At 39.2% G+C, this 13,396-nt stretch overlaps 3 protein-coding genes and 1 long non-coding RNA gene across 5 annotated transcripts; 1 reads left to right on the top strand and 3 right to left on the bottom strand.

Moving 5' to 3' along the window:
• Window positions 1–153: 153 nt before the first annotated feature.
• bpgm (2,3-bisphosphoglycerate mutase) lies at window positions 154–4,357 on the bottom strand. Of its 2 annotated transcripts, none has more exons than XM_086207855.1 (3): window positions 4,259–4,357; window positions 3,136–3,758; window positions 154–2,054 (listed from the first exon to the last, which is right to left on the bottom strand). In XM_086207855.1, the coding sequence occupies exons 2-3, from the start codon at window positions 3,734–3,736 to the stop codon at window positions 1,879–1,881; spliced, it is 777 nt and encodes a 258-aa protein (XP_086063981.1). In that variant the 5' UTR covers window positions 3,737–3,758; window positions 4,259–4,357; the 3' UTR covers window positions 154–1,878. The 2 variants fall into 2 exon arrangements, with proteins under 2 accessions (XP_086063981.1, XP_086063982.1); XM_086207856.1 differs by lacking the exon at window positions 4,259–4,357 and adding an exon at window positions 3,857–3,948.
• A 134-nt stretch (window positions 4,358–4,491) lies between these two features.
• On the top strand, window positions 4,492–13,316 carry LOC147259148 (uncharacterized). Its single transcript, XR_015117173.1, has 3 exons — window positions 4,492–4,527; window positions 6,369–6,462; window positions 13,285–13,316. It is a non-coding gene; the product is annotated as an uncharacterized LOC147259148 (long non-coding RNA).
• Window positions 5,836–7,268, bottom strand: LOC147259150 (troponin I, slow skeletal muscle-like). The gene is made up of 4 exons (XM_086209412.1): window positions 7,141–7,268; window positions 6,615–6,704; window positions 6,346–6,519; window positions 5,836–5,922 (listed from the first exon to the last, which is right to left on the bottom strand). Exons 1-4 carry the CDS (start codon window positions 7,249–7,251, stop codon window positions 5,836–5,838), a joined length of 462 nt encoding a protein of 153 aa, XP_086065538.1. The 5' UTR covers window positions 7,252–7,268.
• Window positions 9,756–11,605, bottom strand: LOC147259149 (troponin I, slow skeletal muscle-like). Its single transcript, XM_086209414.1, has 4 exons — window positions 11,410–11,605; window positions 11,224–11,313; window positions 10,094–10,267; window positions 9,756–9,993 (listed from the first exon to the last, which is right to left on the bottom strand). The coding sequence occupies exons 1-4, from the start codon at window positions 11,551–11,553 to the stop codon at window positions 9,904–9,906; spliced, it is 498 nt and encodes a 165-aa protein (XP_086065540.1). The 5' UTR covers window positions 11,554–11,605; the 3' UTR covers window positions 9,756–9,903.
• Window positions 13,317–13,396: the final 80 nt, after the last annotated feature.

The following is a 13,396-nucleotide window of genomic DNA, read 5'->3' as shown; positions in this document are numbered from 1 at the left end:
AATTAAAGCTAGCAGCAAAAAAACTCTGCCATCAGCATAAAACAGAGCATCTATCTGATATCCATTAAAGAAACATTTCACGGACAGAAATTATTCTGTCCGTGGTCTGATAGAAGAAACTAACACGCAGAGACATGACATATAGGAACTTTTAATTCCCTTTTATTGACCATGCAAAGTAATCTACGCATCTATGTGTAGACATCAGGGAAGATGATCATGTTACAGAGGATATAAAAAGCCAACCAAATTCCAGTTAAAGATGGCAGGTCTTTTGTGAAATCAAAATAAATTATGTCCAACATTTTACGCCCCTTAGTAGGAAATTACAACCAGTATGATTCAAGTGAAAACTTTTTAGAGGTACAAGGAGTATACATAAAACTGTACACACATCCAATTAACGTCTATCTCATAGGAAAACACCAACTGTGTGGGAAATGTGCTTATTTGGCATCCTCCACAGTCCTCTCTAATGCACCCACAGAGAAGAGAGGGGTACTTTTCTTGTCTGACTGGGGAAAATCTCAAATAAGCATTGTTCCAAAAAGTTGGCGTTTTCTGTTAAATTGTCTTTAATAAACTCACCCTATTAATTAGGAGTGACAAAGATTAATCCTAAATAAACTTGATCTGTTCATGCAGGATTTTCTTGAAAGGTTGTGTCACAAAACCTGCAAGGCTTGAATAGGTTCCTGTTATTGGAGGGTGTCAGCGTTGCTCTGTCATGTGCTTTGAACATCACAGAAACCTGCCATTTCTACTAGAAAATTATATCCATTGTACTTCCAAGTTAAAGCTAGTATTTTCCAACCCATTTATTTTACATTTACAAGTGCATATTCTTAGCTTATTCCCTTTCCTGTGTTGACCTAACAGACCAGTGTACAGCAGAGAGCAACATACAGTACTGGACAGAAAACGCAAATGAAGTGCAAATACACAATACAATGAAGTAACAGGCCACAATACGTGAAAGGACAGTGCTGCTGTTAAGATGTCATGTACATAAATAGGAGTTTTCCTTGTTACTCACAAACGAAACAGTACATAAACAACATCAAATATACGCATAATTGCACATTTATTAAAACCTAAAGTAGTACCTGGTTTTTTTTTTTCAATATAACTAATTATATTTATTCAAAAATAATGTCATCTACAATTCACAGTTGCTTCGTTTAAAGGGGATTATGTAAACAATATTAATTTCCCCCTTAAGTGCAAATTATAAATGGGAAAAACTCAAAGAGCGCATGCATAACTCACTAAAATGACCAGTCAATTATTTTCCATGAAACAGTAATTGTTGATGGAGAACTCTCTCAAATGAAAATCAACCAAATGAACTCATTGATACACAGAAGGTGTTAATAAAATTACTTTGAAACTACTGTACTCGTGAAGGCACATGTCTGGGGATACTGAGAAATAAAAATATTCAATAAAATGATTCTTCTGAGTTTGACCCATTTTCAAAATGTCTTCGCTCCACCGCATGACTATTCATCTGCATGTTAAAGCGGATTCATGAATAACCTCTGGACAGTCACTACGCGTGCAGCAAAAGTTGGGTTAAGAAGCTTAAAAGCTGCCAAAAGTCAAACGCTTCCATAGTGCTGACACAAAACACAATGTCACACAGTGCTGAAACTTTTACAGTACACGTCTGAACCTCCCCACCCTCGTCACAAAAGTGTGACCCCTGACACACATTGTCATCGCGGTCAGGCCTCTGTAACACGTACAGTAACCCTACTGTAACACCTGACTTGTCTTTTCAATTGCGCTAGTCATTTGAACATTTTCTTTTTTTCCCATGTATACTTACTAAATAGTTCATCAAGGCAGTCAGAACAGAACTAATGTTAAGTGTATTCAAGTTGATGGTTTGGCTTTTCCCTGATCCTCCACCTTCTTAATGGCTGCCTGAATCTTGGCCTGGTCTCCCAACAGCTGACGAGGTTTAACCGGTCGCAGGTTTTCGTCCAGCTCAAGCAGCACCGGGATCCCTGTGGGTAAAGTCACGTTGGCTATACCCTCATCTGATATACCTGTTAAAAGAGGAATAATGTTATTGAAACTAAAACCACAGCTCTTCAGTTCACAGCGTTTTTAAACATGCATCCAATTCATTAACAGTCACACACTTGCCGTTAATCACATCATCCTTCAAGTATTGTTAGAAATACTCTACACGATGGTAATTTTCCAAACTAAAAGCATCATGCTGCGGCAGGTACATTTGCACTTTCACAAAAGAAAAGTATTTTTAGTTTTCCATCTAAGCTGTGTTTGAATTTTCACTGCAACCTTAATTCATGAATTAGAGCCGGAGGACCTGGAGAGAACCCACACAGGAACAGGGAGAACATGCAGACTCCACACAGAAAGATCCCGTGCCTGAGCCGGGACTCGAACCCGGAAACTTCTTGCTGTGAGGCAGCAGTGCTGACCACTGCACCACCGTGCTGCCGTGACAATTAATTCATCTATTAATTTCGTAATCAAAAGAAAAGGCATCACCATTTTTTTTTCTAAAACTAGTCATTTTCCAAGTTAAAAAAAAAAGGTAAAATTTTTGCTTGTTCCCGACTCCACAACAGAAGGAGTTGCTGTTATTTTTCGGTCATTTATCACAGTAAATGAATTGTTTGAGTTTAGGACCATTGTTGCACACGTTACTTTAAGTTTGAGGACAACATGATGAGTAACATTTTCTTGATATTTTATAGAATAAGATGATGTTTAGTTGCTTGCAGCCCTATTGTAAATCATATTCTTACAAATTAATTTCATTCTTTTGGAACCTTCATTGTTATTTCCCTATTTGATGTCAAATTAATAAATGGCCCGCAACCCGCTGATTCCCTGAGGCTCACTAGCCTGATGAAAGGTCACAGTGGACTTAATAGCCACCGCAAAATGAAACATAAACTCACTGGCCTTTTTGAACAAGTTCAACTTTCCATTTCTGGCACTCAAGCATGTCCCTCCTAATTCAAAGACTCATGACTAGAAACAGGCAGCCTGTAGAGCCTGACAGCTGCTGCTGAATTCAAATGAATACGTTCACCAAACAAAGACAAATGCTGAGACAGCAGTCAGAGTTTATAACAGCCTCGACAGCATTACCTTCCAGGTGTTTCAGCAGGGCCCTGCAGCTGTTTCCATGGGCAGATATGAGCACAGTCCTGCCTTTCCGGATCTCTGGCACCACAGTACTCTCCCAGTATGGCAACAGCCTGACCAACACCTCCTTCAGGCTCTCTGCTCGAGGCAGCTTCTCCTTTGGCACATCACACGTGTTGTATCTGCGGTCGTTATAGATTTCCAGGAAGTAAGGGTGGGATTCATCAATAGAGGGTGGAGTGATGTCATAGCTCCTTCTCCACAACTTCACCTTTTCCTCTCCATGCTGAAGAGCCATTTCAGCTCGGTTCAAACCAATCAGGGTACCGTAGTGACGCTCATTAAGTCTCCAGGATTTCACCACAGGGACCCACTCCTGGCCCATGGCCTCCAGCACCAGCCATGCTGTCTGGATGGAGCGGCTGAGTATGGAGGTGAACACCATGTCAAACTTGTAGCCCTGCTCCTTCAGAAGCTTGCCACAGTCCTGGGCCTCCTTCACCCCAGCCTCACTCAGCTTCTGGTCAACCCAGCTGCAAAAACGGTTCTCTTTGTTCCAGGCCCCCTCCCCATGCCTCAGCAGAAAGAGCTTGTAGGTGGACATCTGCAGCACCAGAGGCAGAAACCTGTGCATGGTCAGAAATCAACATGATAAGCAAAACAAGTGAGTCAGAAGAAGGAGATGGAAAAACAGTACATGAATTTAAACCAGATTTCTGCTTACAAATATTGCTTCAGCAAGTCAGAGGTCTGTGTATCTGAGATAAGAGCAGGCACTTCGGGGAGGCAGTGCCAGCAAAGGGGTTATCTAACAGCTGGGGGGGGGGGGGGGGGGACGGACAACTACACCCCCATTCATTAGATTTTTATTGCATTCACACTGCTAAATATTGGCTTGCAAACTACACCTAGGCGAAAAGCCTTTCACTGCGTCTGACATGATGGGGGATTGTGTTGCCATGTAACGCTAAATAGTCGTATAAGACTTTTGGTAGTAACGTGCTACTGCGAATATGGCTTCTCCTCAATCCGACATAAAACCAGTCCAGCAAGTAGCAAGCAGATGTGCAGGCATAACCGAAACTGTTATAAAAAATATCGTAATATTGTGAGAATTTCGTCTTACCCTGTGTGTTTTTAAATTCCAGCCTGAATGTAGTTGCTACTGTAGCTAGTGCTGACGGAACCTGACGGGCCATACAGCGGGCCTGTATATGGGTGATTGATAACCCTTGTACCCAATCGGAATGGTCGCTCTCACATGTGGGCGACCCCTTTGGGAAAGTCATGCCCATATTTGGAGTAGTGCGGCCTGGTTGGCATTTTCATCACGGAGGAAGCAGGACAGCGGAGGCGGGAGGAGGATATGGACCCGCTAAACACCGATGTTTTGGGGTAAATTGCTATTGCTAGCCTAGCTGTTGATGTTCGCTAGCATTGACTTCGCATTAGAATGGTTTATGCTTGGTTGTAAGGAGTCACAGCAGTGTGAAACACGTGTATGAACGTAAATTTATTACAAATACTTAAAATGATGCAGGTTCGAGGGAAAATTTATATCAAAATAAGGCCAAAATTAAATGAGTGTTTTTCAAAGTTTAACAAAAATAATTGTTCTGTTGTCGGTCAGGTGCTGTTGTTGTGGTAAGGCTTTTTGAGTCTATAGTATAAAAAAGTGACTATTCTCTTTTTATGAAGAAACCAGGTTAAACATTTTTGAGTTAAATGCTAATACCACATTGCATTATCTCAGCAGCATTACTTCCTCAGATATCTAATTATAGTCTTATCAAAAACAACCTTCAAACTGCGACCATTTACCTTCTGACAACCAATGTTTGGTGCCCAAATGGGAAAAAATTTACACCTATAAAATTGGAATTGGCTAAATGTTATGTCTGATATGGATCTCTGAAGGTAAATATCAAATTAAAAGTTGTTCGCGGATTCAATAACCAGTCAAGATTTGCCAATTTTTGCCTCATCAGACGTAAATGAAGTCCTTCATTAAAATGGTTGAAATCCATTGAAAATACTGCATTATGATAAAAGCGGTCGTATTTCCCAAATGGTCCTATTAGTGATACTTTTAAGACTACCACAGCAGAACTGGTAGAAGTGGAATGAACAGATTGGCCCTGCTGCCTCGGGGAAACGTACTGTTTCTTATCACACTTATTTCCTCTCAAAAACATCAAAAAACAAAACACAATAACACACAAAAATGTTCCTCTTCATGTTTTATATTTTCATCTGAAGACAAAAAGACAAGACTCAAAAGATGTTTTCGGGAGCAATAAGGGTATTCGTCAAAATATAAACTGTACAAATACATATTTATATTTGTAGGCAAACATGATCTTCTGCATTCCTTGTCATTACAGTCTGTTAGATGAGAGAAAGCCAGTACAGCTAATATGAACAGCCAGCCATGAGTTTCCGTGGATGTTAAAACTAAAAAAGCAATACTTCGGTTGAATACATAAAATACATATGCTTTTCATAATAAATTATACCATGGATTAAGTAAACATATGTATCCTTGTGAATTATCTTACAGATGATATATTCACTATTGTCTTTTACACATTACAACATAAAAACTTAGCTTAAACCAACAACAGTCCCACGAATGAGTGTTTCCACTTGTTGTCAAGCAGCAGCAAATATCTTCGGAAAGATATCCCCCCCCCCCAAAAAAATCTACTGGCCAGCATCAAAGAGCTTCTTCCTGCCCTCCATACCAGACATGGCATCCACGTTCTTACGCCAGTCGGTCACCTCCTCTTTCTGTGGGGTAAACATTAGATTTGGAGTAAAGACTTTTTTTGCGTTCTGCAACATTAGCATATGCATATACAATGCAATACTTTCAGCGATTTTATATAATTATATAATAATTATAGAATTCCTGTCTGGAATCTGTGTCCTCGTTCTGTTTCAGATCATTTAAAGTATGTAGGCGGCACCTGACTTTAGTCTGCTACTTGCTTTTTCAAGCATTGGTGTGCTATCCACATATTTACACCCTGAACTTGTATGTGTACGCAAATGAAAACACACAATAGAAAAATCAGTTTGTGCCTCTGTGATTTACAATTTCTTGTTGCGTTTTCTTGATTTATCTTGTTTTTTCTTTATTAATTTGATTATTAATATTGTTCGTATATTTTGGTCTGTCAAAATATAAATTGTTTTTTTTTTTTTTTTTACCTTCTCCTCCTCTTTCTTCACAGTCTTCAGGTTGGCTTTAAAGTCCACAGACTCTTTGACCTTTGCCCCCAGTAGAGCTCCCAGCATGGCGTCAGCAGACACCCTCACCCTCCTCAGGTTTGGTCTCTTCATCTTGCCCTTCAGCTCATAGATCTTCTGGGACAGGTCCTGTATCTTTTGATCCATCAGAAATGAAACAGCCATTTACTTAAAATGCTGGTATGATAAAAGATTGAATTCTAAGCTGAGTTGTAATGGATCTAACTTACCTCCACATCGTTTTTGGACACTTTTAAGGCGATGTCATAACGTTCCTCATCCACCACATCAATTTTCTGGTGCAACTCTTTGCAAAGATTCTGAAAAAATATATTTGTTATATATCATACAGTATTCGCCTAAATGCAAAGTCAGATCATGGTGTGTGTATGAAGTTAATTCATGTGCTGTAAATGTGTGCTGCATTTTAAAAACAATTATATGGTGCATAGATTGTTTCCAATTAAAGCTGTTGAATTGGAGGTGGATTATTTTGAATGCCAGTTCACCACAAACAAAATCCATTTGGCCCCCATTGTTTTTGGCTGACATAAGTGTCAGCAGCAGAGACCACCAAACCTCTGCAAATAGAACCACAACTAATATCTTTTGATTAAGAGGTGGACTGGTGACCCGTCCAGGGTGAACCCCGCCTGTCCCCCGATATCAGCTGGGATAGGCTCCACCCCTTCCTTAGGACCCATAGCGGATAAGGAGTATAGAAAATGGATGGATGGATTGAAATGCGCTACATACCTGTAGATCTTGTACCGACAGGCCTGACATTTGGAGTGCTGGGACTCTCTCAGCGAGGACTCTCTCTCTTTCATCTTTTCTGACTTGCTTGTCATTCTCCAGCAAAGCCATGGCTTTCTTTAGCAGTTTAGTCTGGTACGCAACACATTACATGACATTACACCTTAGACAAACTCATTTACAGTACCTAAGGAATGTAAAGATTCTCTTAAGAGCTTTTTTTTTTTTTTTGGCATTGCTATTCAAGAGAAACAACACATGAAATACCTTCAAGAACAGTCTGCGAGATGCAGAGATTTTGGGCTTCGCTTTCTGGAAAAGAAGATGGAGTATTTTATTAACATTTATGGTAAATAATTTCAGTTATCAGTTGGCAGGTTGGTATGAAAACTAAAACTGACTTAAAAGAGCCTTCCATTTAAAAAAAAAAAAAGTTTTTTGTTCCCATATTTGAATGTTAGAACCTCACAAAGTAGAATGACGCACGTGTGAGGATGTGACGATGGAAGGCTGTTTTCACATTCATTGCTGAAAATGAACATTTTGTCCGCGCTCAGTGAAAATGTGATCTTAAGAGGCGTTCCTATGAACAGGATTTGTGACATCACAAAAATTCTGGTCTAATGCAGCAAACAAGCAAATTCTAATTCTCCTCGTCGTTGTCGGCGTCGGCGTCGGCGTCCACTTGTCCGGTTGGTCCGGGTCGGACATTCTAATGAGGGAGTAGAGTAGGTGGAGTTTTAAAGATTTGAATGTGGTAATGATACTTGTGTTTCTGCACAAACTCAGACACACCTGATACTGTAGTACTTGCTAAGGGTATTTTGTATACTTTATGTGGGGGGGGGGGGGGGGCGTAAACCAGATGACGGGTGTTTCTGTTGTCCTTGTCTGTCCAGTACTTGTCCTCACACACCAGTTCAAATTGTTTAAATTAGTACCATTGTAATCAGAAACTGAAGATGGGTGTTTCTGACATATTTTTCACATCATTGTCTTCTTCTTCTTCAACATATGGGAAAAGTTACTGTTTATGATGAAAACAGCCTCAGCTTCTGTAATAAATTCTATGCATTTCATGGCTTACATCCTTTTTTTTAATTGGTCAGTTCTATGAATTGTAAATACACTTAAACGCATCACCAAGTTTTTCATTAAATTAATTGTTGACTGAAAATACATTGTGGGTTCTGTCTTTGATATTGAACTCACCACTGGACTGCTCAGGAAGAAGGTGTCCGTAAATCATTAAAAAAAAAAAAAAGAGAGAGAGAGAGACAATGTACATTACAGGTCAGTTTACCCTTTTGATATTTCACATGCAACTGTTGAGTTACAGTGTGACTAAATGTAATGGGACTCACGCTTCAGACATGTTGTCAGTTCTATGTATCCTCCTCTGTGAAACTGCAGTAAGAGAGAGAATAAATTATAATGCAAAATAGAATCCAATTTTCTTGAGATTTCATCAGTTTTACTTTAGAATCCCAGAGCACACAAAAAATACATGACTTTCACTCGAGGACGAACTTGTGACGGAGCCAAAATAATTGCTTTACAAGTTGTTTGATAGGTTAGGATTAAGTGTATTAATGTTTGGCACTAAATTCTAAGCGGTGAGAATATGTTGACGTGTGTAAATAACTTTAGCTTGGATTTACAGTCCAGTTCAAAGGAAGCCAATTGATCATAATTACATGAATTAAAGTTTAGAGGGATAAAAATGTGTCTTTTAAAATATCGATTAAAAGCCTTAATGTATTTTTCATCCATTCACCTTCTGTTATTTAAAAAAAAAAAAAAAAAGATCCTTACCTTAAACAGAATGTGACTTATACACACCGGCGTCTTTTCTGAGATGAGAAGGGCATAAAGCGGGTAGATATATAGATTCCAGTGCTCATGTGAGTGGCTCTCTAAAATAGACACTCTGTCCTCACCATTCTTGCTCCGCGTCTCTCACATCTCATGGGCGAGAGGTGTGAAAGTTCTTGGCGTGACGCTCCACCTGTGATGCTTTCTTAGTGCCTCGGTCCCCTCATCTAAGAGGAGTGAACTATACCTTTTTTTGAGGTTTAATGTAATGTGTGTGAAAAGAGTTAATCCCGAATATCGTGATCAGGGATTATATGTTTACTCAGTGAAGAAAAACAGTCACGTTGGTTAGTTGTTAATTAGAAAATGTTGCCGGCACCAACATTGTATAAAGTACATTAAATTTACATAATCAGAACAACAAACAAAGATTCCAATCTGGCTACTGGATTTTCAGCAGCATTTTGTAATTGTCAGTACATTTAGATTGTCTGACAGAATACATGACACACTCTACCAGTTGTTAATTAACGTGTGTTAAACAATGTTTATTGACAACATACTGTTCATACACTGAAGCTCCAGGAGTGTGATGAAGTGCCTGTGATGGTTTAAAAGCTTATGCTGCCACCACGTGGCTGCAGAGGAGAACTGTGTAAAGGGCAAACAGCTCCTCTGTGTCAGTCGCGTCCCAAAATCTGTTCCTAAGAAGTACTAAGGATTGTCAGTATTCTCTCAGTAAACATCAGATCTCCATGTCTCTATCTGATAAAAAGTGTAATTACATCACATCCTCTGTAGTTTCTTCTGAGAGTCCATTTGTTTTCTTTTTGTTACAGAAATTAAAGCTACCCTGGTTTGTTCAGATTTTTATTCTCAGTATTATGAAAAAAGAATTCATTGGTACGATGAATTCATCAGAATCTTTTGAAAATTAAATGTAGTTTCTTAGTTTCCAGAGGCATCAAAGAGCTTCTTCCTGCCCTCCATACCAGACATCGCCTCCACGTTCTTACGCCAGTCAGTAACCTCCTCTTTCTGTTGGTAATACAACATAGACAAACATCCCAGATAAAATAGACACAAATGGAAACAATAACCATTACCTGGAGGTCCGGAGACCCGACAGGAACCTCACCTTTTCCTCCTCCTTCTTGACTGTTTTGAGGTTGGCCTTGAAGTCAAAGGACTCCTTGTGTTTGGAACCCAGCAGAACACTCAGCATGGCCTCAGCTGAGATTTTCACTCTTTTCAGGGTTGGCTTCTTGAATTTACTCTGAATTTCGATAATCTTGAGATTCATGTTTTCAATCTGGATCGCGGGAAATAAAATGACTAGTAAAGTGGTTGGTGACCAGGAGCCACCAGATCAGCTTCAATGTACCGTTCTTACAAGTCTCCAAAACTCCACTGAAGTGTCCAAACAGTACTCTTTCAAAAGAACCCCCTCCCCCTGTTTGTGTTTTGATTGGTAGACAGGAGAGCGCTGTGTGACTCCTCGGTACCAAACTTATTAATCTGGTTTGCAACGTCGTGACTGTGAATCAAAGCTTAGATTTGTCTCATGATTTTCATGTTCAAACATTATTGACTGCTTCTGCCATTTACAGTAGAAGGGAGCGATGTTTTTTTTTCCATTCCCCTTTGTGTCAGACAAAAAGATACCTTATAGGTACCCTCTCCTGTGTGTGTGCATCGGGGAGCTGAGTCCTACAGAGGCCACTTCACCGCGAGTGAGCTTTGCACAATTAGTGGTAGTGGATGAGCCAAACGCACAAATTCTCTAGTCTGAATTGCAACTTCAGGAACCAAATAATATTCTTAAGAAAAATGGGTAAAGGTAGCAGAGGACAAACTTGAGTCATTAATATTGAAGACTAAAGTGTTTTTGCATTATTATATTTTCATATTTTACAGTGTTACTGTCAAATACCATCCATAACAGTTGTTTTTGGCTTAATTCAGGGTGTGGGAACTCTTTTGTAGATTGTAATCCACTGCTGTCAGCTTGAATATGTACTGGCTTCATATCACCAAATCCATCCATAAAAGAAAAAGAGCAATATATCAAACTTAAAGTATACTGTATTCTCTAGGATCAGTAGGCTTCTTGATCATGTTTTTAAGTCATGTTGTTTCCATTGTTCCCACTTGGGGGTAGTGTTTGCTAAGTTTTAGCTCTATTGGGAGTTGGACCCTGTGTGATCAGAAACATAGAATGCAGTCATTTCACATGAAAAAAATACTCGTCATTTTTTAGTGTCTCACCTCCTTATCATTCTTAGACACCTTTAGGTCAATATCGTATCGTTCCTCATCTACCATGTCAATCTTGTGATACAAATCCTTGCATAGATCCTTAAAAAAAAGAAAGGGAAAAAAAGTAAGATGCCCTTTAGTGGTTTTAGAATACACCAGTGTCACATGGACTGTGTTGAACTTTAAATAAAGTACCTGCAGCTCTTGCAAAGATAGACCGGTCACATTTAGAGGAGGAACTCTGTCTGCCAGAGCTTCCTCTCTCTCCTTCAGCTTCTGCTCGCTCTCCTCCTGCAGCATCTGAGCTGCAACTGCCAGCATCCGTATCTGCAAAAACATTCCAACTACATGAGTGGGCCAAAATGTTTTTTGTGAAGCAAGTTTAGAGGATTAGAATTTTTTATCAGACTGCAAAATACATTAAGGGATATTCCCGCAGTATATTTGAACTTTTCTAAAGTTTTCAACTATTGTTGTTTTTCTTTGTTTTGAGAAAATGATGATATGCATGCAAAGATTAAAAAAAAAAAAAAAAAAGACTGTTAAACCTTACCTTCAACCCCAACTTGCGGGATGAGGAGATTTTTGATTTTCTCTAGGGAAATATCACATTGGCCAACAGTATTTTAAATCACCTTAACTGACATATAAAAGAGACAGAAATGATGCATTAAAGGCATCACATACTCACCGGTCTGTGTGAGAGAGAGAGAGAGAGAGAGAGAGAAAACAAGAGAGACTAAATGCATGTAGACATAAAAAAAATCAACGCATAGTTTGAATTAAACATGATAATACTCACACGTCAGCCATGGTGGTCTTCAATTTATGCCCTGGAAATTGAAAAGAAAATGAAAACTTCTATTCATGCACATCACCTGAAAGAGTTTCCTTCTCCCCCAACACCTGCTCATTTTAGCTGAATGCTGAAGACTGATTACCCCTTCACTCGCTGCTCAAAGAATTTCACATCTTCAAGTTATTTATTATTCCAGCACCGTATGTTCCTTCGGTGCAGTGAACATGATCTCAAATGTATCCTTTCTGGAGGACTGAAATATAATATGAGTCTATTTTCTATTCTGTTTTCGTCATATCATAGCAACCATCCTTTGTCAGTCGCATTTAATTACACAAAGATATAGATGATTTTATTTTTCACAGGGAATTAACCACAACAACAAAATGATTTCATAAGCAAAGATTCTATTGTTTAATATGCATGTATTCTCACAAGTTGAATATTTTTAAAACACTAAAAGCACTGTTTTGTTAAAAGCATACACCATATATCAAGGTTCTGAGTCAGCGAATTTGTTAACATGTCTGACAGCAGTCTCTGCATAGGTGGCAAAAAGGTGAATGGCCAGATAATCCACAGGCACGCAGACCCACTATGTTAAACTTGCTGTTAATGTGAATCACAACTCTAAAACAATATCACAACAAACAGGTAAAAACAAAACTCTAACCATTGAGACACATCATGTGTTAGCTTTCAACAGTTAGTTGTAGTTTTAATCAGCTGAGACGTGAGTCCATATTGACTCCACACGTCCACACGACCAACATACAAAACTTCACACCAATACACAAGTATAAAAAAAAGTAACTCCCTACCTCTATGAAAGACTCCTTCAGAAGTACTTCAAACCTAAATCAAAGTGCGAGTGAAGGTGGGCGCATGGAGGTGTTTGAGAAAAATCAGATTTATAGAGTCTGTTCCAAAACTAAAATAGACTCCTGTTTGTGCTACTGCTCCTCTCCGTCCACCAAGAGTGACATTTACTATTGCACATAGCATCCCTGCACATTTGGACAGGATAATAAAAGTTCATTTATGGGCTCTAACATATAGGTATAGTTGACAACACCTGTCGGAGGCAGTGACAGTGAACATTTAAAGGCGTGACCACAGTAATTCTGGGTGAGCTTCACACATGTTCATTTGACCAGGTTCGCGTGCTAAAGTTCAGTGTGTGAAGTTATTAAATTTTTTCAGAGTCAAACAGAAGGAAGACATCAAGCTAGGGCAGCAGTGTTAAGTTCTACTGTGCTTTTTATTTATAGATCAGAACAACACCATCCAAGTGTGGATCTGGACCATGTCAAGTACTTGCAACTGCGACTGAAGAGGTTTTCATTCCCATGTTAGTGTTTATATTGATCACGGGAACCAACC

The sequence above is a fragment of the Aulostomus chinensis genome, chromosome 7, assembly GCF_037954235.1.
Source record: "Aulostomus chinensis isolate RoL2024-O1b breed Wild chromosome 7, RoL_Achi_v1.0, whole genome shotgun sequence".
NCBI classification, from domain to species: domain Eukaryota; kingdom Metazoa; phylum Chordata; class Actinopteri; order Syngnathiformes; family Aulostomidae; genus Aulostomus; species Aulostomus chinensis.
The sequence above is the reverse complement of the archived record's forward strand: the minus strand, read 5'-3'. Positions and strand labels throughout refer to the sequence as shown.

What these genes read in the sequence shown, in the direction of transcription:
- bpgm (XM_086207855.1), bottom strand. Translation starts at nt 3,736, where the DNA reads ATGTCCACCTACAAGCTCTTTCTGCTGAGGCATGGGGAGGGGGCCTGG. An exon ending in CCTGCTGAAACACCTGGAAG is followed by an intron (nt 2,055 to 3,135) that starts GTAATGCTGTCG and finishes CTCTTTTAACAG; the next exon opens with GTATATCAGATGAGGGTATA.
- LOC147259149 (XM_086209414.1), bottom strand. Translation starts at nt 11,553, where the DNA reads ATGTTTTTGCAGATACGGATGCTGGCAGTTGCAGCTCAGATGCTGCAG. An exon ending in TGTCTAAGAATGATAAGGAG is followed by an intron (nt 10,268 to 11,223) that starts GTGAGACACTAA and finishes CCCGCGATCCAG; the next exon opens with ATTGAAAACATGAATCTCAA. An exon ending in TCAAGAAGGAGGAGGAAAAG is followed by an intron (nt 9,994 to 10,093) that starts GTGAGGTTCCTG and finishes TATTACCAACAG; the next exon opens with AAAGAGGAGGTTACTGACTG.
- LOC147259150 (XM_086209412.1), bottom strand. Translation starts at nt 7,251, where the DNA reads ATGGCTTTGCTGGAGAATGACAAGCAAGTCAGAAAAGATGAAAGAGAG. An exon ending in TGTCGGTACAAGATCTACAG is followed by an intron (nt 6,705 to 7,140) that starts GTATGTAGCGCA and finishes ATATTTTTTCAG; the next exon opens with AATCTTTGCAAAGAGTTGCA. An exon ending in TGTCCAAAAACGATGTGGAG is followed by an intron (nt 6,520 to 6,614) that starts GTAAGTTAGATC and finishes ATGGATCAAAAG; the next exon opens with ATACAGGACCTGTCCCAGAA.